Here is a 21,146-nt window from a genome sequence, read left to right as displayed (position 1 = left end):
CTCACGGCCCCCCGGTATCTAATTCAGTCATCCCTGGCTCCGAGCCTTTATTTGGATTCTCCTGAACAGAACTATCTCCTCGATCTGCCAATCCAGACCTTATACTGTCTTCAAGATTTAACAGAAAAGTAAAAAGAAAATTGAAGGACACACTGCTTGGCAATCCCATTAAGTATAAAAAGAAGTCAACCAGACCCATACAGGGGAACGTGCTGTCAGCACAGCCTGGAATTCAGTATCTTCAGCTGTGAAATGGAGATCATAGTAATAGAAAAGCAGAGATACCACATGCTTCACTCAGTCACATATTGACTTAAGTGGTTATAGAGTTTGTTCTTTTTCTGCATATTTTCCTTCTAACTAGATGTTTAAGGCAAGAAATACATTTTAACTTTTCATTGCATTATCCTTCTGTGTTCAATGAACACTTGGTCAGTGAATGAAAATTGTAAGGATAGGCAATATCTGTATAGCATTTGATAGTTTTCAAAGGACATTCCTCTTTATAACTCTGAAATAGGTAATTAGTAAATACTACACTTCCGCTTTCAAATAGGTGATAGGATACTCTTCATGTTACTGATGAATAAGATGGGGCCCATAAGGGATAATTAACTTGCTCTGAATTGTGCAGTTAGGGACAGAGGCGGGACTTGGGTCCCTGTTGCCAGTGGGCATGCATATAAGAAGGGATGCTCGAAGCTGGGACAGGAGACACTGGTCTGAAAGCAGTCTGCAGGGAGAGTGCTGATGGTCACAAGGTTATGACAATAGAGGGAGAGGATGAATTTGAAAGAGAGTTCAGCATGTCATGAACGCTGCTGGCACTGTTTGGGTGTTGGAGGAGGGGAGAGGGCAAAACAATGACTCTGAAGCTTTGTCTCTCTCACACTGGGAGGATGTGGAACCTGAGGGGGTGGGAAGTGAAAAGGGAAGGTAACTTTACTTTGGAGAGTGGGGAATATAAGACGTCCAGGAGACGTCCAGTGGGTTTGCGGGAATGCTAAATAAATCTGGAAGTAACTAAACCAAAGAGAGACAAAGCTGAGCAAGAGAGTGGGAAACGGGGGAGAATTAAAAAATCTATGCCCTCCCCCAGTAATTTACACAGAAGGGGAAGATTTGTTGTTGAGCACATGATTGAATAATCAAAATATATGAAACAAGCTACATAAATTATAAGATGGCAAGCACCATATTTATCTGAATGAAAACACAAATTGCTCAAATGTGAAGAAATCTTCTGTTACCATGTGTAGACTGTGTCCCCAAAGCATTGTAGTCACTTGGGAACGCCCCAGAGGCACTCCTGCGCACATCTCTCTTCACGCTATGGTTTGCCAGCTTTACCTTCACCTCCTCCTCCAGATCTCCCCTCATGTGTTCTGTTCTCTCATTCCTGAGTTAATTAGTTAATGTTCTGTTGCCTCAGCCCATGTTTCTTGTACTTACTGAACATCTATTAAGTCCCGGGCACAATGACCAGTGCTGCGTGTTCAAGGGTGAAGAAAGCAGGCATGATTTCTGCTCTCACGGGTCCCGAAGTCTAAAACAAATTCCCTGCCCTCACCCACCACCTCTCCTCACTCCCCAAAGCAGCAACCCAGGTACACTGATTTTCTATTGCTTCTGTCACAAATTACCACAAACTTAGTGGCTTAAAACAACACACATTTATAGTCTTAAAAGACAGAGACTGAAATGAATCCCACAGGAGAAAATCAAATCTTTGTCAGGGTTGTATTCTTCCTGGAGGCTTTAGAGGAGAATCCATTTATTTCCTTGCTTTTTCCAACTTCTGGAGGTCATCTGCACTCCATGACTCCTGGCCCCTTCCTCCATTTTCCAACCAGCGGTGTGGCATTGTCAGATTTCTCTTTGACCTCTTCTTTCATCACCACAGCTTCTCTGATTCCCACCCTCCTGTCTCCCTCTCCTAAGGACCCTTGTGATTACATTGTGCCCCCCCGGATGACCTAGGTTAATCTCCCTATCTTAAGGTCCTTAACTTAATCAAATCCATAGAATTCCTTTTGCCATGTAACAACATGTTTACAGGTTCTGGGGATTAAGATATGCACATCTTTGGGGGGCATGATTCTGTCTACCACACCAGGTCAGTCCTCTATGTCCTTAACACTTTCTGCGTGATTTTCCTGGCCTTCAGAAAATTTCAAATTACTAATTCAATCGGCTGACTTCCTGGTGTAGTTGTGTCTATTGAGGGCAGGGACCATCATCTCTCTTGTTTACCACTCTCCTTGCCTTACTTAGGACAGCACTCAGCCCAAAATATGTCTGTATTGACTGATTGCTTGAATGAATGAATGAACAAATGAGTGAAGAACAAATGAGATGCTCGATAGTATAAGTACATGTTTTCCAAAGAGAATGTTACAGTTCTAAATATTTCATATCTCCTGGGTTTTTTTGGTGAAAAATTAGAGATATAAATCTTCTTCTCAATAGTTAATTGATATCAACAGAAAAATTCCTTCTCTTAAAAAATTATGAGTGACTCACAGACTGTCAAGAACCTTTTGAAGTATATGAAAAGCACTCCTAAATTATGCAACTATGAATACTTTTTAATTAAAGGAGTTAATGAATATTCTACAGGAGAGAGCTTGCTTCCACAGTCTGGAGTTAATTGCCCACCCACACCTGATGGTTAATTTCTTTCTGAAATGTTGTTTTTTGTAGATAAAGCCCATCATTTACCACATCCCACATGGGTATAGATTAGTTGTCTCCTTTGCACATGCTCCAAGCCTACCTCATTTTGCTTAAGGCAGGATATTAGCTGTGAATTCACTTTACTCTTTTCTACGACAATGTGATTTTTATTGCACTGGTTGATTTACTTAGAATCTTAGAACACAAGGTTATAGCCATAAAATCAGTACAATAGCAGAACAGAGAGGGTACTGTGTAAAAGAAAACTTCACTTGTTTTGGAAAGATTTCAGAAGTGTCCGTTCTATTTAAATTTTCATTTGAGAGAATTGGTAACTTACCATTAAAGATGTCTTCTTTATTTGGAAAAGGCATTATGAATTGCTTCCCTTAAAATAGCTTACGTAAATTATTATCTACAACTACATGGCACAATTCTTTTGTCTTATTCTATTTTGTTTTGAATGGCCTGCAAATATGCCCATATTTTGATTAAAGGAACAGGAAAGAGGAAACTGGATGTAAAGTGAAAGACAAAGCAAGCCGACTGAGACCATAGAAGGGAAATTTTTGTATGGCTGTTGATACAACCCAAACATTTTTATAGTTAACAATCTATCACCGCTTAAATTATAAAATAACCAAAAGAAAATATAAATAGTGACAAGTACAGTTTACAAGTGACATTAAGTGTGATAGGCTAGGGAAGAAAAAAAAAACTTGGTTCTTAAAGAATTTTCTGTACCTTTTACCATCACTTTCTGGTCGTTTGGATCCAGTGATCAATCCCTCTAAATAACATCTACATAGATTGTCTTCTCATTGTAGTATTAAGTTCAGACTGGCAAATAAGCTTCTTGTGAACTAGCAGTGGCTTCCTGAAGCACCAAGTTGATAAAAATTGTAAAAAAAATACCGTGATTGATTAGCCATGTCTGTCTGGCTAAGGGATGGGGATGATAGAACTCATGCCATACTGTAATAGTTGTAGATAATAATTTATGTAGCTTCTTTTAGGAAAAACAATGAATTAACATGCTTTTGGACATTCTGTCTCTGTACCTCTAAACAAAATGAAATAGCAGTATCTATACTCCAATTATTCTAGTGTCAACCTGTGTGTGTATATGTGTGTGTGTGTGTGTGTGTGTGTGTGTGTGTGTGTGTGTGTGCGTGTGTATTTATGGGACTAAGAGGTAAGAGGAATAAATATCAATCAACATTCCACTATTTGCCTTTGCTTTGGATATGAATTTTTCTTTTTCCTGTGATCTTAATCCCCTCCTATCTCTGATCATGAGCAGGGCACATTATATCTAAGGATATAAATAAGAGCCTCTGCATTAGTAGAGGTAGGTCCCTTGTTTAATTAGGCAAAGAGTGAATGGTAATGATTACTACTGAGTGGTCCATAAGAGCTAAATTATGGTAGCTTTTAGGTTTAAGTTCTAACTTACCATTTGGGGCCAATGGTATATAGCCTAAACCTATACTTGTTGGCCCTCCTTTCTAGGAAAGAAACAGGAAAACAGAAGGCACTGCTGCAGTGCCTGGCACACATTAGGTGCTCAATATATGTTGGTTGCCTGGGAGAAGGAGGAGTTTGAAATCTCAAACTGTCATTAGCGTTTAATTACAGCTGTCCATATAGTTGGAATAGTCACGGTGTGTCTTACTTTTTGGAATCCTATACATCCTGCAAGGCTCCTTTTGCATGAAGCCTTGAGTGATCACTCGAGGGACTTCTTCTTGTATATTCCCATTCTTTTTCATTTGTCATGTCATTTATATACCAATCCTACCCTCGGCATTCAAGGATGAGCTCCTAGAAGAAAGGAATAGTATTTTACTGACATTTGTATCACTCAGTACAGTGTTGAAACCTTATAGTTTGAACTACATTTGAACTACTGTGTTCAAAAAGTTTCCTAAACATAGTACGTGCTCCATAGTTGTCATTTCAAATAATAAATATGAATATAAATCTGAAGCTGAAACTTGGAAACAAATCCTATAGCTGAATAACTTTGTAGCAGTTCTCTTTTTCCTAACAATTACTGCTATATATAAATGTTCAGTGTTTGACACTCTTTTTACCTCTAAGCAGCAGTTTTCAAAAAATACACAATTTCCCTTCCACTTCCCTCCAGTGCTGAGAAACAACCATATTCCCACATTTTTGTAGCCGTGCTAGGGGAAAAACATGGGTATTTTAAATAGCAAAACTATTCCAATTAAGAATTTATTTCTTCAGAGGGACACCTGGGCGGCTCAATCGGTTAAGCATCTGACTCTTGGTTTTGGCTCAGATCATGCTCTCACAGTTCATGGGTTGGAGCCCCATGTCAGGTTGACACATGAGGAGGCTTCTTGGGATTCTCTCTCGCCCTCTCTCTCTGTCCCTCCCCCACTTGTGCTGTCTCTCTCTCTCCCTCTCTCAAAATAAATAAATAAACATTAAAAAATTATTTATTTCTTCAGAGAATTTCATAATAATTAATGAATTGGAGTTTATATGATAGATTTTGCCTACTAACCATAGAAGTATCTTACCTCACATGGTCTGCTCTGAGAGCCATATCAGTTCTTAGAGGGACCTTGTCATTGCTTAGAAATAAGTCATTTCACACAAGGAAACTGTGGCCATCAAGACGTCGGCAAATAAGAGGTCTTGATCTCCTACGTAAATTTTTTTCCCTATCGGGTACATTGAGAGGCAGATTTACTGTGAACCAAATCAAGCTTAATTTTTAGGGTCCCTCACACACATCCCTTCCAAGCCCAAGAGACAAGCCCCAGCAATGAATCTCCAGACACCACAAAACAGGGCTCTACCTCAGGGCATACCCGTGAAGGAGCCTGGGTGATATTGTGGACAGAGTGCTATTCAGAAGGCCTGGAGGCCTCGACTCTAGTCTGTGGTTGGCCCAGACTTGACAGGTGTTCTTTCGAAATCACTTAAACGTGCTGAGCTTCCGTGCATCTCTCTGTAATTAACCTATCCCATGTTCCTCTCGGAGTTATGTAAGAATTACCTGAAATAACGTTCAAATAATTAAAAATTAAAGATTTCAGAAGTCATTAGTAATTCACTGAAGAATAAAAGACCCGAAGAGTGTTTGGAACCAGTCTTGTTGCACACGAGGCCACTGTTACCTTTCCATGGTTCAACAAAGTCTGCAGCTGAAATCTCGAATTCTCTCTAACCCAAGTCTCTGTTTCTCTTACAGAAGAAGCTTCACAGCCATGCCCCAGTGAGAAATGCTTTTTAATCCTGGATTGCAGTGGAGTAACCTTTTTTGACTATTCTGGAGTCTCCATGCTTGTTGAGGTATTGTGTTTGGACTGATTCTTTCCCTTTTCTTCAGTAATGGGGGTTTGCACCACCTACTGTCTCAGCTCTGGGGTCTTGACCCCACTTGTTTTAGTATTCATCTCACTCATTCTCCCCAAGGAACATAGAACTTTACAACTCCCACTGCCATAGATTTGTGTTCAGGTGATCCCATCAAGCCTCTGGTGTGTGTGTTTGGGGGGGGGGTGGTGGGGGTATCGGTGGGGGATTCACGTGGGGTAGTCAGAGAGAAGAGAATGCAGGCGTGAGATGTACTGAGCACAGTGCATTTTGGGAAGTCAGCTTTCGGGCTTCTAGAAAGAAAAGACCCCTTTGTGAGAAAGTGGCCTCGGTGATGGAAAGATGTTTTCTCTTACCCTCCTTGGGGGTATAGTTTGACCAGATACCATATCTGATTTCTGGAACAGCCCCCAGTGCACAGGCTTTTCTCCATTCTATCAGATGACGGTGCTGACTTCTCTACCCTATGATCTTCATGGTGTCTCCATGACCTTGGTGTGCAAAAAATAAAGCTGCTTATTTCTTCAAAATCAACATAGCTCACAAGACATTCCAACAGACGGCAGAGCACTTAGTTTTTCCAATTCAAGGAAAACTCAGACACTTCTGGATTTTTTTTCCTCTACTTTTTTGAGTAAATGCTATGTCAACAGGGAAGTTAGCTCCTTCTCGTTTCCATTTGTTCCCTCCCTCAGTATCCTAAATTTGTTGGGGGAGGCTCTTGAGGATAGAAAAACCTCTGTTCTTCAACAAACCTCAGCCTTCTCCCAGCTTCTGTGGCCTGGAGCTCAGCTTACCTGTCTCTGGGTTCTTCTCCCCAGAGATTCCCTATCCTCACCTACTAGTCTCCCCCATGGGTAGCTTTGTATTCTGCCAGAAACTTAATCAAAATCCTGTGAAAATTTCTGGAGCTCTTTCTCTGCTCATCTCCCTCATTTCCTCGACTCTTCCCCACAGATCTCACCCACCCAGCCCTTCCTGAACTCCAGTTCTGACTGTGTAGCTCAGGGAAGCTCTGCATTTTACTAAGGCCTCCATCATGCTCTGGCCCAGAAGCTGCTTTGTGCAGAAAGCTGAGATACTGGAGAACTTGTTTCATGTGTTTCTTTGTTTCAGGGAACTCAGTCCTGTGCTCCTTGTTCTCACCGTCTGAAAACAGTTGTTTGTATATTTTTGGTCAGTCATCTACTTATTTATGGAGGATAGGATAGTCTTGTATTAGTTACTTATCAGGGAAAGACGTAGAAATCAAAAATGGACTTTTAAAGAGTTAAGATCAGTAGTTTCCAAACAGTTTTACATTATGGGTGTTGGTTGTTTTCTGTGGTGTTGCGTAATTGTGCCTCTATTCATTTATAAACATAAATTTGCAGTGTCCAACCTTCCAAATTCAAGATAGTGCAAAAAAAAAAAAAAAAAAAAAAAAAAAACCCGAGAACATAGTGCAAAGATCACCTTTAGTATCGCTTTCCTATGGAGATAAGGCTGGGACTATGGGGAGGGGAAGATGCTTAGTGTGTGACTGTCAGAGAGTGTAGTCCCCAGTACTGTCACACTGGCTACAAGGTATTATCCAGGGTTACCTCCTGGATCACTGTGTATTCATCTTGTGAAAATGATGGGACAATTTTGTTTCATTCATCATGAGCAGATATTTAGAAAACAAATTGTGCAAAAACAATTGTATTTTATTTTATTTTTTTTTCAACGTTTATTTATTTTTGGGACAGAGAGAGACAGAGCATGAACGGGGGAGGGGCAGAGAGAGAGGGAGACACAGAATCGGAAACAGGCTCCAGGCTCTGAGCTGTCAGCCCAGAGCCTGACGCGGGGCTCGAACTCACGGACCGCGAGATCGTGACCTGGCTGAAGTCGGACGCTCAACCGACTGCGCCACCCAGGAGCCCCAACAATTGCATTTTAAATATCCTAGGCCTTAAATCTAGTGGCAACTTTCGTTATGTCACCCTTTTGCCTAATTAATATGCTTTTATTTTCTCTTTGTTGACTATAAAATCTTTGCACAGTTTGGCATAGAGTTCAACCTGAATATGTCATGTTTTCCTGCATCTAAATCTGGACTGTAGACAGATATTTCTTCACTGGGGCGAGGAGGTGGGTAGGGGGTGGGTAGGGGCTCCTTGTGGTTTGGCATTTCTATTTCTTCTGTGTCGCCAGGGTCTGGAAGCATGCTCTTAAGTGTGTGTGCAGAAGACTAGACTCACTGGGGGTGCTCATCTACAGTGCAGTCTTCTGGGTCCTAGTTTTGGTCCAGGAATCTTTATTTAAACAACCACAGGTGATTCTGAGGCAAGTGGTCCAAGATCATATTTTGGGAAAAACAAGATTAGGATTGATTGTCCATTTACTGGGAAAGACCAGTATGTGCAGTTTTTGTTTACTAGTATTTTAAATTTATTTTGAATATGCTCAAATGTTCATTAGCTGCTCTCTCTAGACATTGCACATCAGGATTACAGTTTGTCAAGAGGAGGAAATGATTACCTATTCCCACGGAGTGGGAATTCAGAGGAATCCTAATAATTTGGTACAGGACATATTAAGAAAGGTGTTTTTTTGTTTGTTTGTTTGTTTGTTTGTTTTTTACATTCATCTTCATGGTCTTAAAATACTACATAATGGAATTATGGGGCAAATCAACCAATGCATTTTACTTTTAAATTAGCAGAAAATACCATTTGCCCTTGGCCTGGTTTCTTCCATCTGTGTATAAGAACATCATCAATTTTGTGTCCATTTGCCTTTTTTAATTTCCTTATTACTACTTAAGTTTATTTCATTATGGTTACAGTAAATTGTGATGTATGTTAAGAACGTTAGCTTTAGGGGGCGCCTGAGTGGCTCAGTCGGTTAAGCCTCCGACTTCAGCTCAGGTCATGATTTCATGGTTCGTGAGTTCAAGCCCCACATTGGGCTCTGTGCTGATGGCTCAGAGCCTGGAGCCTGTTTCGGATTCTGTGTCTCCCTCTCCCTCTACCCCTCTCCTGCTCCTGCTCTTTCTTTGTCTCTCAAAAAATAAATAAATGTTAAAAAATAAAAAGAACATTAGCTTTAAAGATAGATACATTATGATGTATGTTAAGAACATTAGCTTTAAAGATAGATAAGTCCTATCCAAATATTAGCCATATAGCTAGTTGCACCCTCTGGGCCTAAGCATTTGCTTTTCTGTGAACTGGAAGTAGAAATACCCACTGCATGAAGTTGCAAAGCTTAGCAATGATGTATTGCAAAGAAAGCACACAGCCAAGTTTCTAGAAATTAATAAGTACTCAGTAATTCTAGCTCTTATAATTTGTTCTCATTTTGAAAAGTCATTTCTTAAAATGCAAATAATATCCTTGTGACTAATATCATTTCATAGTTCCAGCCACTGAAAGAGGGTCCAGAGTAAAGAGCCGCAGAGTCTCTTGAGCCATGCCTGCGTGTCTTCCCACTTCCTACCATTCCTAGATTATTTCCTTAGTCACTGCAGTGGTAGGAACATTCCCCTAAGAGTTATACAGGTTGAAGGAAATGGAACAAGTTCTATTTATTCTTCTGCTTAGGACGCGGGGAAGGTCAGTGATTATGTTTATCAACATCAACAATGTGTGTGTGCCTCCTGCAGCAATGTGTGTGTGCCTCCTGCGCTCCAGAAAAAGTCAAACACTGACCAGTCACCTTGAATTAATCCTTTTCACTTACAAAGACAGGAGCCATTTACTCAATGGCAAAGTCTCAATCCATGTATAGTTTGTTTGCTTGTTTTTTCATGCTCCGAGTGACACATCCGCCATTATTCTACAGTTGTTCTAAAATATAACTGCTTACTTCTGGAATCATATAAGGGAATATTTTTGGATATATCATGCATATTCTTATAATGTGTTATAAATGCAACTTTCTATATTTTATATGTAAGATACATCTCTATTACATAACCAGATCCATCCTAGAGTTGCTAAAACTTCTCAATTTATTGTCACTGAGTTTCATGGGCTGACTTTGGTCTGGGTGAATTTAAAATGAGAGCCTTCAGTAAGGTGTTCCTACCTGATATTTCCTAGGACCTGAATGAGGCAAGACTCTAAAGTACACCAAGCAAATTAGTTAGGATCTCTCAACTTGATGGACTTTTAAAAATGGAAGTTGGGCAATGAAATTTGCCTTCGATTCTTTTGGTTCTCAGTTCTCCATCCATACATGGGATCTGAGAGTACATGAATATGCACAAATTGTTGTAAAATATTAAACTAAGCAGTGGGTCACCAGTGTTCATCACTTTTGTAAATGGGTCCTTCCAATAAGAGAAGGTTGAGAACAATTTTATATCATTCTTAAAGGGAAGGAAATGTGGTCTTTTAATTTTTATTAAACGATGTTTCATGTATTAAATGAAAATTTAAGTAGCCAAGCTTAGTTGCAGTAAAGGTTAAATACCCTAGTGCGTTAATCTTAGTTTTCTAAGGCAGTCTCTTTTACAAGTTTGTCAGGGGATGCCTGACTGTGTAACAATGCCTCCCTCTGGTGGTCTGACATCATAAATATTGGCTTTTTTTTTTTTTTTTCTTTTAAACTAGATACTCTTTTGTCTTAAGTCCGCCTTTTTCTTTCCTGCCTGCTATGATGAACTAATTGTGGGTACACTATTTTAATTCTTTTAGGTTTACATGGACTGTAAGAACAGGAGTGTGGAAATATCATTAGCCCATTGCACAGGTAAGGGAGGATTCTTGGCTGACATTGAACATGATCCTTCTGCTACTCTATCTTTACATTACTTGTGTTTTCTCGTAGCTTCCTTGATAAAAGCAATGAAGTACTGTGGAAACCCAGACTCAGAGAATCCAGTTTCTTTTGAATCAGTATCTGCCGCTTTAAGTAACATCTATTCAAATAAGGTGAGCCACGCAAGTTGGCATTCAGGAGTTATAAGAAAAATCAGAATGTAGAATCAAGGGCTTTGCATTTTTTTATATTAACCTATTACCCCAGTGATATAGAAAATCTATTATAATTTTCTCCCTCTCAGAGTCCTCTGCTACAGCAAAGGGATGTTTCCATTCCTTACTTGGATCAGTCATGAACATTGTTTAATAATTTGGGTCTTCTAACAATATCACTGTTTAGAGGATTTGGGAATCACCTATGAAGTGCATTCTACTTGCTTGTAAAATAAATGCTTCTTCCAGGATCCATGATCCTGGGAATTTGAATCCACCTCTGTCGAATGCTAATACTTTGGACCTAGCCTTATAGCTTTTTTTCTGCTCCGATACCCTTGCCTCTCAGTTCATATTGCCATCTTTGGAAATATTATTTGCAGAGTCCAGTGCTCCCATGATATGAAGTGTCAAAATTATCTTCCAAATACTGGCCTTTATGGTTAGTTTTAGAACTGTTCCCAAAGCTTTGACATCCTGCAATTTTTCATTAGCTTTGAATCATTTTGCTTTCCGTCATCCCTAGAACAGCATTCGGTGCTTCCCAGAGTCATCCCTATTATATTCAATCAGAACAGTATGTATTTGTAAAATAATAATAATAGCATAATTATTATTATTACTATTATTATACACCTAACATTTATTGAATATTCATTATATTCCAGAAATATCCTAAGAGCTTTACCTGTATTAATTCATTAGATCTGGAACGTAGATACTATTTTTTTTTTAATGTTTTTATTTATTCTTGAGACAGAGACAGAGCTTGAGCAGGGGAGGGGCAGAGAGAGAGGGAGACACAGAATCTAAGGCAAGCTCCAGGCTCTGAGCTGTCAGCACTGAGCCTGACGTGGGGCTCGAACTCACAAACTGTGAGATCATGACCTGAGCTGAAGTTGGACGCCCAACTGACTGAGCCACCCAGGCGTCCCGTAGATACTATTATTTAACCTGTTTTTAGAAATGAGCAAACTTAGGCCTAGGGAAGTGATACCACTTGTAAGTGGGAGAGCTGGTTTCGACGTCAGCAGTCTGACCTTGGACTTGGAGCTTTAAACCTCTGTACTCTGATGTGTGGTAGAATGTCTATCTGCTTAACTTGGCTGGGCAGCTTGCATGAGTTGCTACTTTCTTTGATTGTGGTGGCAATTTAGGAGTCGAACATGTCCTTTTTTCTTCCTCTCCTATTTTAGAATTTGAGCAAACTCAGCGATCACAGTGAAGTCTGAGACCCTGTTGCTACAGTACAGCTCTTGTCTTTAGCAACTGCCCTGAAGTGGCCATACTCTGACATTTTGCACACCCTTTTTTGTTGCTGAGATCCTACAGATGACCTCTACTATAAGTACGATGTGACTTAATAACCGCATAGCCACTGGTCAAGATTCACCAGGAAGTTTCCTTAATCTTTGTTAGTAAGTAGGTTATCGTATAGTTATTTTGTAAAAATTGGTATGCATTTAGTTTTTTCTGTACTGAGAGGCAAATACGAATTTATTTCCTTTGCCACGGTATTTTGTGTTGTTTTATGTCTGTTTTGTTGTAAGTTAACTTGTAAAACTGAGAAATACTTTGTCATAAGAGATTTAGGGCATTTGCAAGCCATTTGTAAAAACCCAGCATCATCTGTAACTAATACATAAAAACAACTTAGCTAATGTGCCATTTTTCCCCTCCAAAAACATAAAAAGGCCATTAAACATCAGTAAGATTAAATGTTTCTTTATACAATATGATATGAAATTCACAGAGATGAAGTCAAACAAAAACAAATGACAATTTTCCATATCTTTCCATTGTTTTCCATATCTTTCCATGAAAGAAAGTCTTCAGCATTATTTTCAAGATAACTCGTATCCCAGTGACCAAGTTCTCGAAATTAGTCCGTTTTACTACGAATATTGGAAATGCTTAGCCCAAATTTCTGCATTCCAACCCCAGAAAGTCTCTGTTTTACCTTAGGTTTTGTTGGAGCCAGAGCATATGGAAGTTGCATATTTTATACTTTTTCACAAATATGATTTTTAGATGAGAAAATAAATACCACCAGTAGAATAGCTTTGTCCTATTCTAATACAATTAATTGTAGTAATTTGGGACTTTACTGTTTCAGAGATACAATCAATATAATACATTTATCTCCTTCTGTCCAGATAGACAGATAGATAGAGAGGTCTCCATAGGATGTTTTTCTTTTGTTAGAGTAGGACTTGGATGTGTGATTATCTGTAAATCTACCAAATCAGCAGGGTAATTGACAAACACCACAGGCCAGGGTGACCTGAATAAATTATCATTTTCATGCTTGTATATATATTTGCAATCACATACAATTACAGAGGTTCATATTTTTATCAGGTGATTTGATACACTTATGAAGAAACTCATTTTCAAAGATAGGTCTAGGTATATAATTATGCTTACATTTGAAAGTGTGGAAACTGTTCTTGAAATTGCCAGTGTAACAAAGAGGCAGGCACTTTAAAGTGCATTCGAAAAGTAGGGTGAAAACAAAATTTAAAGACTGGCCATTTGGGTATTTTTGTGGGCATCTGTATGAAACTTCGACTCCCTGCCAAGTGATGTAATGGTCCCTAACAAATGTGTGGTAAACATTCACATGGCCCTTAATTTTCACATTAAATCATAGGTAGCACAATGCGTTAAAATGAAAGGGAATAATAAATGTTGTGAATCTCATAACTTACCCTACCATTTCAATTTCAGTTTTTTTGGTTGACATGAACTAAAAAGAAAAGTCTTTGTCCCAAAGGAAGCCTCAATCTTTTCATCACTAATTTGGATCAAAATGAGTGAGGCCAACCTTCATTCTCATCAAATATGGTTCCAAGAAAAAGAGGGGGTAAGAATTAGAAGGAAAATGTCCTTAGAGAAAGGAATTTCACTCTGTTTTGTCCATTTAAATTATCCCAATGTTGGATGGTGGCAGCTTTTACCATCCGAAATCCATTGGTGTTGGCATGTAAACATAAGTCAAGGAAAGTTAAGAAAAGAAAAAATATTTTTGCTGTGTCTGAATCAATATTTTGCTCTGTAGCTTTGGCCTATAATTAAATTCATGCACTGCAGGAATTTTATAATTTGTTAGAGATTATGGACCATGGATGCCCTTCAAATCATTATGGTTAATCAATGGGTGGTTTGTTCTATTTTATTGTTAAAGCTGACGCAATACTGTCTGGGTAGGTGTATTTGAATGCATTTCTATGTTTATACTAGAAGTTTAATAGATAAAACTTTAAAGCCAATAACTTGAGTGTCAAATGCTAATATTATTTTTAAAGTTAAGGAAGACCAAACCATACACCCTGTAAAGCTCTTTGTTCTAAGTCTTCTTCTGCATCCCAAGGTCGCAATGACCATTAACATGGAAGAATTCCTTGCAATTGAGTTCTGAGAGCCCAAAGTTGACTTTTAGTTTTATACACACAAGATTCTAAAATATACATATTTATTTCAAAGCAAGCGTTAACAAAGGAACTATAAAATTATCTTGATGCTAGAATGTTTCTAGTTGTGCTAAATTATTTTTATGAGATCACCTTATTTTTATATATGATAAACTACTTCCATATTACTTATTCTGGTAAAATAAAATTCGAAAAAATTAAAACTGACCTATAAGAGTGTTAAGGACCCAATAGAGTGACATATATAAATTAAGCATAAAATATGAAACCAGGAAAAGACCGTTAACATTACATTTATGCAAATTAAATGCCCTTAAATTTTACCATTTATCTTTCATTTTAAAGGTTATTTGCCCCCGATTATATGATTCAAGTGTTATAAGGTCTAGCTTGAACTACTTTGCAATAATTTATTTGACAGCTCTCTATTCTATAAATGCGTAATGTAATGAGGAAAGAGATCTTTCTTTTTTAATGAAAACATTAATGTGTTACTACCCTGTATGGATAATGTTTGACATTTAGTGGTTACCAAAATATATTAGTATGTTGTTGAACATACATATGCCTTAGAAATGCACGTTCTGTATTCTGTGGGAGTTTGTTGCCAGATTTCAAATGAGTTCAGTGGTGCCTTCATAATCCAAAGATTTTTAGTTAAAAATCATGTAGTCTAATATGCTGCACTTATTTTTCTATATTTTTCAATGCATTTAATCATCTCTTTTATAATTCTTTGTACTAACTCAGCATGTAACAACCAATTTACATGGAAATAAATTGAAATATGATAACTATTATGCTTGATTGGATCTGTGTCCATTATTTCCAAGTATTTACTCTCCTGCAAAGCAAATAATACATATTGCTTTCTTAGACTGACCACCATGTGTTGAAAATTCCTGGAAGTATCTATTGTTCTTGGTAATTTGTTCTTATAAAATATCAACGTAGGATTGTAAGATATTATGCTTTAATTTATGGACTGCTAATAAGGGTACTTTTTGCTGCAAGACAACATTTACACGATCCTCTTTGACCAGGTTTACATCTTTTATGTTATAATTTTAATGTGTATATGTATATGTTAATTTTTTTATTTGTTTGGGTTCTTCCTTTATATGCTGTTGTTTGTCTTTCCTGAGTTTCTGGTGTTTTATACTATTTCTAGTATTCTAGCACTCCAAGTTCAGTATTCTTTAGCATTTTATTTTATTTATCTTTTTTCAAGTTTATTTATTTATTTTGAGAGCGAGAGCGAGAACAGGAGGGGCAGAGAGAGAGGGAGAGAGACAGAAAGTCCTAAGCAGGCTTCACAGGGTCCGTGCAGAGTCCGAAATGGGGCTTGAACCCACGAACTGAGGGACGATGACCAGAGCCAAAATCAGGAGTCAGAAGCTTTAACCAACTGAGCCATTCTAGTGCTCCTAGTATTCCTTAGCATTTTATTTATTTTTTTTTTTAATTTTTTTATTTATTTATTTATTTATTTTTCAACATTTATTTATTTTTGGGACAGAGAGAGACAGAGCATGAACGGGGGAGGGGCAGAGAGAGAGGGAGACACAGAATCGGAAACAGGCTCCAGGCTCCGAGCCATCAGCCCAGAGCCTGACGCGGGGCTCGAACTCATGGACCGCGAGATCGTGACCTGGCTGAAGTCGGACGCTTAACCGACTGCGCCACCCAGGTGCCCCTCCTTAGCATTTTAAAGGTTACTGCTCCAAAGACAAGAAGAGAAGGCATGCTTCTAGGTATTGAAGACACAGCAGTGAATAAAACAACAAAGAAATCCCTGTCCTCATGGAACTTACATTCTAACAAGGGAAAACAGGAAGTAAATGGATAAACTTAAAATACACTTATTGTAAGTTTGATGATAATATGTGCTAATAATTAGAATGCAGCAAGGAAAGAGGATAGGAAGTATGGCAGAAAGTGGGTGCTGTGTCCTTAGGGTGGCAGGAACAGTGACTAATGGGAGTGTATTAGTCCTGCCGGGCTTAACATATAGGCGTTTATCTCTTAAATTTCTGTAGGCTGAGAAGATAAGGATCAAGGTGCCAGTTTCTTTTTGAGAGCTCTTTTATTGGCTTGCAAATGGCCACTTTCTTGCTCACAAGGTGGAGAGAGAGCATGCTCTCTGGTATCTTTTTTTTATAAGGACAGTAATCCTATAAGCTTAGGACCTCACCTTTATGCTTTATGACCTCATTTAACTGTTATTACCTCCTTATAGTCCCTATCTCCAAATACCATATCTCACATTGGGGGCTAGGGCTTTAACATACGAATTTTGGGGAGGGGACACAATTCATACCATAGCAGGAAGTTACATATTTCTTGTACATTTAAAATTTTCCTTTTTTATGTCTGAGAAACAGGCTTAGTAGAATTTTGTGTTTAATATAATGTAATGTTTTTGCATCAAAAACATGATAATCATGAACAAAGAATTCCAGTACTAGAGACAGTAGGTCAGCATAGACATTACTAACAATATTTGGCTACTTAGATAAGGTTCTGAGTGAAGTGGTCAGAAATGGGTTTGCAATGTACCAGTGGCTATTCAGAAGTTGAGCCATATATTTTGATGATGGATCCTAATGACTAGCCATCTAGTTATAGAAGACAGAATTGAATTACTTAATTTTCCTTTAGCTATCATATTGCTTTAAAGAAAATTCAGAGACATGCGTGATCCTACCAGTTGTCACAGAGACTGGCACAGAGCAGTTCAGATGCTAACTTCAGTGAGAGGGCTCCATTTTGGTTTTTTGGTTTTTTTTGTTTTGTTTTTTGTTGTTGTTGTTGGTTTTTGTTTTTTTTTTTAAGAAGGAAAGGATGCTAGGTTACTACAAACTAGCTAAGTGCTCTGAAATGATCTCCATCAGAGAAGTCCTTATATACAAATCCTTACTTTGTATTGATTTAGCAACAGGAAGGTCATTTTGTTCAAATGTGTCTCCGTGTGGTTCTAAATTATAAAAGATCACTCTCTCTATTAAGTATAGGAAGCTTGGTAGTATTAGTTTTCCTATTTGGAGCCTCTGGTTCTTATGGCCACATTTATAAACTGGCTAATTAATAATTCCAGTAAGAATATATACCTACTAATTGATACGGTAAAAAAAAGATGCTTCAATAAAAAAGAAATAAAAATAAAACTAGAGTTCTATCATTATTTCCTTTGCTTCTAGCTTTTTTTTTTTTTTTTCCTTCTTGGTTTTGAAGTAATTTCTGCCTTTGTGAGGATAGAAAAGTAAGGAAAGAGAGAGCCTCTTTGAGACTATAATGTGTTTTCCAGATCAACTTCCATATTTAAGACCCCTGTGTCTACACTTCCTTACACTTTGATTTATATCCTACAGGGTTCCCAAGCTTCCCTATTTTCTTAAATTTGTAGTAAGCGACTTATTGTTTAAATAAAGGTGCCTTTACTTAGGCTAACAAAGCCTGAGAGAGTGCAGGCAAGGGAGGGCAGGGAAAATAATGCCCAGGCAGTAGATAGGTTTGGAGGAGAAAGAAAAATGGAGGGTGAGGGCAGGTTTGCACAGGTAGTGTGTATACGAGGAAGAGGTTGGCTGACATGATTAACCCTGTGGTGGCTATGATTTCAGGAGTATCTTGATGTCTCCTGAATCCAGTTATTTGCTTCACCTGTCTTTCACGGGGTCTGAAGTTCTTATCATGAGTCATCCATTATAGTAATAAGAAAGGAAAGATACACGTAAGCCATTGCCATGCGTTGTGCTAGCCTTAGGAAGGACCAGTTCATCTAATCAGCTTATTAGACTTTGTCATAATTTTGATGAGGAAGGCTGGTTAGAAATTATTTGGAGCCCAGGGTGCCGCTGAGGGCAAGGTTGGGAGTGGGGGTGTGGTGTTAGGATGCAGGCTGGTGTGGTAAGGGGGGCCAAACAGTGATGTTGGGGGCTAAGCGATGTGCCCCCAGCATTCTTGGATGACCAGGGCCCTCCTTGTCCCTCACCCCGAAGACACACACACAGTGGAAGTGGGGTTCATGAAGCCAAACAATTCTTTCCACATAGCAGATTTTCCTGGGGCTTGGACCTATGCCTTTTGCTTTGGCTCTGGAATTAAAATTTGAGAATAGCAGCGCGACTGCCAAAAACAGGATTGACATACGATTCCTGTCTTGTGTAAACCTTTTCTTTTCTTCAGTTGCCTCTCTCCATACTGCCAATGAAAATACTGAAGTAGTAAGGGTCTCACTCCACAGGGTAGAGTTTTAATCAATTAAAACCAATCAGATGATGGTTCCAGCTTTCTCTTAAACCTTAGTTGAAACGTGATCCAGAATCACCATGAATATTGGCTAAATATGCAGATTCAAGCACATTTATTCAAGACCTAGGGAGTCAGAGTTTCTTTGAGGTGGGCTTGGAAGTAAGGATTTTTAACAATCATCTGCTTTAGTTTTGCAACCTACAGTTTGGAATTACAGTCACAAAGGCTATCCTGAGTCTGGTAGTTGAAAGACACCCTGTGCTCTGTTAGGCACGTACATGTTCATCACTTGCTCTGTTTGGGCTTGTGCATTGGTCGGTATGTATACCCGGTGGATCTATGTTGCTGTTCCTAAGCAACCGGGACTGGGCGTATAGTTAGGTCACGTGGCAGAAGACCATGTCAAAGTCACCACAGCTTTTGATCAATATGAGTTTGTCAGAGTCAGAAAGTATCTGAAACGTGCGATCCCTATTCATATATTCCTGGGTGAATTTCCTAAGACCGGAAGTTTGTATTTAATATCCTTCATCAAGAAAAATGTTAGTCTCCTTCCCGTTTCACAAATTTATACCATATTTGACAGATTCTGATGCAGTCATGTGAGAAAATGGCCCCATCCTCCAGGTTGCTTCTCACGCATAGCCATTAGAAACATATTGTAAAAGAGGGAGAGATTGAGAGAGAGAGAGAGAGAGAGAGAGAGAGTTCCCTTCTAGCCTCAGGCTCCATGGGTACTTATTTTCTTTCAACACCTTCATTGAAATTCCCTGTGTAATGCTACCAGAGTGAATTATAGTTAAACCTTTTATTCTGCACGTACGGAACTGGGATAAAAAGACAGTGCCAGCAATATTACTCAGCTACTTTCAGTTCAGGGATTGAGGCTGATGTAAACCATCATAACTAGAGAGAAAATAATATTCAATTATGAATCACTGCCAGATGGGTGAATGTATGTCTTCAGGTTTCATTTTTCTGCAAGGCACTTACTGTAGTACATTCCTCATCTACTTTTTAAGTCATTCTCTTTCTATGGGCAATAGATTTAATTGCCCTACATATTCTGAAGATCAAAAATTAATAAGCTATGTATTTGGACTCCATCTCACAATAAAAAAAAAAAAAGAAATCAGAAATTGTGCTAAAGTAAATGTTATGTAACAAGATTCTGTAACCCAGGTCCCGGTGGATCTGTGAGGAGGGGGTCCCACTGCACGATGTCTCACTTGCCCAGGGCCAACCGTCCAAGTTTATGCCAGTGTGAGGGAAAGAGAAGGTGAAATGAAACAGGACGTAATAATTGTTAGAAAAAGTGCTTGCAGTCTGGGTAAAACCGAAGGGGTATCTAATGTGTGTGGTCTTGACATCCTGGACCCCAACCCTTGCAGTATACACAGACCACCAGATTGTTGGGTAATCCAAAGAAGGTAGCTGAAAGGTGATCACATTTCTGCAGATTGGTGTCTCTGATAATTTCCAGTCTCTAGCCCGAGGTGGGGCTTAGAGCTCCCTGTCAATGCTTTCACTTCTCTGTGCTCAGGGATTCTGCCATCCCTGTTTTCCAGCATTTTCAACTCTCACTACAACCTTAATCTCCCATCTAAATCCCATTCCTATGGATCTTCCAGAGGTAACCATGCCTCCACCTTTAGCAACCATTATGCATTATCTCTATCAATTTCCTACTGAGCCTGGCCACCTAAAGATACATACATCAAACACTTATATACTTGTATTGTTTGAACATCACCAGATGGATTTTCTTTTAGTCAATATTAAATCTGTCATATGGAGTTTTTCTCCTCCCTACCTTGCTTTGTTCATTTCTTTTCTTTTTTTTAATCAAAACTTTCACTTTGCTTTTCCACCTTGTTCTATTGATTAATCCCTCTTTCCAGTGTCTTCAACCTCTTTTATTTGATTGCATGTAACCCTAGTCTATAAAGAAATCCTTGTTGTCTTATTTCCTTCCCTCAAAAACAAAAAGAAAAAAACCAAAAACCAAAAAACAGTCCTTACTTGGCCAGGCTTCCTTTTCTGCCTTTTCTTACTGCTCAGCTTCCTCATCCCTGAATAATCTCCACTCCAATTTGTTGAAACGGTAGTCGACATTTGCTGCCTGGACTTGCTCATCTCTTGCGTCTGCAATCTGACTTGTTTTCCCCATCACACTTTTAGAGGATTCTGGAAAAAAAATCCTCATTCACTTCCAAATTCCCAAACTTAGTGGCTACTTTTCAATCCTCCTCTTACTGATTTTCTTTGCTTTTCATACTCAACCACTGTGTCCTTCTTAAAATCCTAATTACAATCTTACCCTTTATGAGCACCTATTTTGTGGTCATTCTCTAGAGACGAGATGGCTACCCTTACCCGAAATTTGGTTCAAGCCTGATGATGCCACACAGGCACCAAGAGGATTTTAAAAAGTTTATTTACTTAATAATCAGCTTTCTGGGGAGAACAGGGTAGGCCTCCCAAG

The 21,146-nt window shown here is 38.7% G+C and overlaps 1 protein-coding gene across 3 annotated transcripts in view; it reads left to right on the top strand.

Moving 5' to 3' along the window:
• Window positions 1–15,210, top strand: part of SLC26A7 (solute carrier family 26 member 7) — a 119,642-nt gene extending 104,432 nt beyond the window's left edge. For all 3 annotated transcript variants that reach the window (XM_086696063.1, XM_025922634.2, XM_086696064.1), the window contains 4 exons: window positions 5,906–6,006; window positions 10,698–10,752; window positions 10,831–10,934; window positions 12,173–15,210. In XM_086696063.1, coding sequence (XP_086552189.1) covers window positions 5,906–6,006; window positions 10,698–10,752; window positions 10,831–10,934; window positions 12,173–12,208 — 296 coding nt within the window. In that variant the 3' untranslated portion in view covers window positions 12,209–15,210. The remainder of the gene's footprint in view (window positions 1–5,905; window positions 6,007–10,697; window positions 10,753–10,830; window positions 10,935–12,172) is intronic.
• The last annotated feature ends 5,936 nt before the right edge of the window (window positions 15,211–21,146 follow it).

The sequence above is a fragment of the Puma concolor genome, chromosome F2 (assembly GCF_028749965.1).
Source record: "Puma concolor isolate L17-30 chromosome F2, mPumCon1.1.hap2, whole genome shotgun sequence".
Lineage (NCBI taxonomy): Eukaryota > Metazoa > Chordata > Mammalia > Carnivora > Felidae > Puma > Puma concolor.
Note: the sequence above shows the minus strand (reverse complement) of the source record. Positions and strands in the feature narration are given on the sequence as shown.